Here is a 3,169-nt window from a genome sequence, read left to right on the forward strand (position 1 = left end):
GAGATGTCAACGAAGTCAGGCACAACAATCACAAGTCGCATAATCAGTTGGAAGGGGTTCACCCGGGGACCGAAACAGGGACGGTAGACTAAACTTCGCTGCACACGGAGTCTTCACAGACGACTCGCACCGAGGCGCATTTCACTGTTTTGATGTAGCAGCAAACAAAATATATAATCTTTGCGAGCACCCCAAAAGCCCCATATCATCCACACGGGACAAACACTCAGATGCCTGCGGCTGCGAGGATGGAGGCAGCAGGATTGCCGAGCTTCTCCTCCAGCGCCTCAAGCCACCCCTGCAGTTCCTCGTCATCCTCGACATCGCCGTTGTCCGGTGCGTCTTGATCCGGTGGCGGCGGCGGCGGGATCCGCGCGGCGTCTTGGTCTTGGGCGCGGATGAGGCGACGCAGGCTGTTGGACACGTTCTGCGCCAAAGCATGCACCTGGTTCCGGAGGCCGTCAACCATGTCGGCCTGCACTCCCAGGGGGGGCAGCAAGCCGTGGCGGAGTAGCACGCGGTGCGACGAGCGGACCCGCAGACGACCGTCCGCCACGGCGAACCCCGGCGCGTCCTGGAACGAGACGCCGATCCAGCTGCCCCTTCCCCGACGGAGGTCGTGCAGTTCGGCGCGGAGGCGTTCCGTGCGGTCGCAGAGGGATCGGCTCGTCACGATGGCCTCGACGACGGCGAGTTCTTGAGAGAGGATGGACGACATGCGCACGGTGGACAGCCGGGTTGCCAGGGTCTGCACATCGGACGCAGGGGCGGCCTCCTTGCGCGAGCGAGAGAAGAAGTACATGGGCGACGACCAGAACGCGGGTTGAGTGGACTCTGCCGCCGCGACGTTGGGCGCGAGAGGATCCCAGAGGCCGCGCGAGCGTACAATGTCGAGGAGCTCGTCGACCTCGGCGGCAACGGCGGTGATTTGGGCCGCAAGAGCCATCAGGAGCGGGACGTCGGCTTGGCGGGACGCTGGACCGGGTGGCGAGGTGGGGACGGCTGCTGCGTGGTTGTCGGCCTGCTTCAGTTGCAGCCTGCGCCATTGCTCGAGGAAGCTGACGAGAGGTTGGACGTCGCCAGATGGCGGGAGGTCGGGCAGCTCGCAGAGCGGGTGAGGTTGGCCGCCGGTGCCGTCCGCCAAACGGCAGCCGCGGAAGAAGGAGCATTGGTGACCGCCGAGGCGATGCAACAGGGTCTCGTTGTACGTATCGAGCACGGCTGTCATGGTGGCAGACATGTCGGCGATGGCCAGGACGCCGTCCGCGGCCGCGGACAGCCGTCGGCGTGACGTGTTGAAGGACTCAGGGGATGCGAAAAAGGACGCGACAGCATCATCGCCGTCGTCGCCGTCGCTGGTGTTGGCCTTGCTTCTGCGGTGAGCTGTGCTGCGCAGGCGGTCGCGCGTCCAGTCGAGCGTATCGGCGATCGCGGGGATCCAACGGAACCCAGCGTGGAACTCGAGATCGACCTCCCAGGTGGAGGTGGCGGCGGAAGCGGAGTCGATGATATTGGCGATGAGAGCGCGCTCGGGTCGCGAGTGGCTGGCAAGGGGGTCGCCGGGGGAGGCACGGAGGACAGCGCTGACGAGGGAGCGGGCGATGACGACTACTTGGTCAAGCGGGACGACCTTGCCAAAGTGGCGGACGAGGTCGGCGTCGGAGATGGTGGCGCTATAGAAGGCCAGTCCGCGGGGGCGAGCGAGGGAGAGGAGAGTTTCCGGGACGGAGGCCCAAGCCGCGGCGAGAGCGAGCAGCTCGTCCAGGAACGACATGGGGACAGCGACATGGTTTACCGTGGCGGCGGGGGCAGAAGGGCATGCCGTACTTCTGGGTGGACATGGAGGGCGTGTGGGCCAAGGCGACGGCAGTGTGAGGATGTAAAAGACGGCTACGCTAGCGGCGGCGGCAGCGCAAGCGATAATGTAGGGGAATATTCGGGAGAAGAGGGTCGCTGGCTTGGAAGGTGGCAGCCGCGCGTCGTCAGGCCGAAGACTCGAGGAGGCGGAGGGGCCTATGTCGATCGGATCGCACTCGACAATGTAGCACGGTGGTTGCGGCGTCGGCAGCACAGGAGGGATCGGATAGAGGATGACACGGTCGCGACGGTCAAGGTGCAGCGATACGGGACGGTCGGGGCTGGGGGCGAAATCGGAGTGGAAGCAGATCTCGACGGGTTGCAGGACAAAGTCGGCGTCGGAGCCGGAGTCGCTGGTGTCGGGGTTGTTGGGGCCGTCCTCGTACTCGTTGTCCTCGTTGCCCGCAGGGAGACATAGGCGGACGCTGAAGCGCAGCGCGTTGAAGCGATCCGGAGGATGGTCGGAAGCGCGGCCGAAGACGGCACGGAGTGGGTGGTTATTGGCATCGGAGTCGGCATCGAGAGCGAGTCGTGAGGGCATTGCAGATGGGCTGACCGACTGACCAATTGAGACGGAACGGCTGCTGGCGGGGTGGGATTCGTACCGCGTTACGGTGGCAGCAGAGAGAGATTGAGTAGACCTGGGTCGCAACGAGCGCGCGAGAGAGGTTTGGAGCTGCCAGACATTGCGGCGGCGACTGTCGGCGGTGGTGGATGTGGTGATGTAGTCTGGGTAGCAAACATTGTGTGATGGAGCAAACAAAGGCCAGACGATACGAAGAAGTTGATGAATGGGAATTCAATTTCCCCCACACTGACAGTAAGCAGCGATTCTCTAATTGGCTGCAGGCACATGCAGCTACCCGTCTGAACCCAGTAGGGGGGAGCTGCACCCTTGACCTCACTACATACATAGGTACACCCGTTACCTCAGCCAGGCCAGTCCACCCCTCCCTCTCTTTTCCGAGGGTTTTTTTTTTTTTTTTTTTTCCCCGAATCTATCTACTCTAGCGCACGGCGCAGCGCTGAACTGTGGTGGTGGAATACTGTTGGGTGATCAGGCCAACAGCATTCTCACTCCCTGCCAGGGCGCCACTGGGACGGATGCACTGTGGCTGTGCATGCACAACGTGCACAGACACACTGACACTGCACAAAAGGCAGCACTATTACATAAGGATGCTCTCAGACATCATGAGGGCCGAAGGCACCCAAGGCACATGGACCTGAGCCAAGGTAAGGAAAGGTATCCATAAGGACCCCACCGCCCCGATTCTGCCACTCAACACCATGCCGAAGCATCACGACAACA

At 62.5% G+C, this 3,169-nt stretch overlaps 1 protein-coding gene across 1 annotated transcript; it reads right to left on the bottom strand.

Annotated features, from left to right (window-relative positions):
- Positions 1–226: 226 nt before the first annotated feature.
- On the bottom strand, positions 227–2,398 carry GCG54_00015412 (uncharacterized protein; the record flags this gene model as incomplete). The annotated part of the gene is made up of 1 exon (XM_045415197.1): positions 227–2,398. One exon carries the CDS (start codon positions 2,396–2,398, stop codon positions 227–229), a length of 2,172 nt encoding a protein of 723 aa, XP_045265011.1.
- Between the last annotated feature and the right edge of the window lie 771 nt (positions 2,399–3,169).

This window comes from Colletotrichum gloeosporioides (assembly GCF_011800055.1).
Source record: "Colletotrichum gloeosporioides strain Lc1 chromosome Unknown consensus_39, whole genome shotgun sequence".
Lineage (NCBI taxonomy): Eukaryota > Fungi > Ascomycota > Sordariomycetes > Glomerellales > Glomerellaceae > Colletotrichum > Colletotrichum gloeosporioides.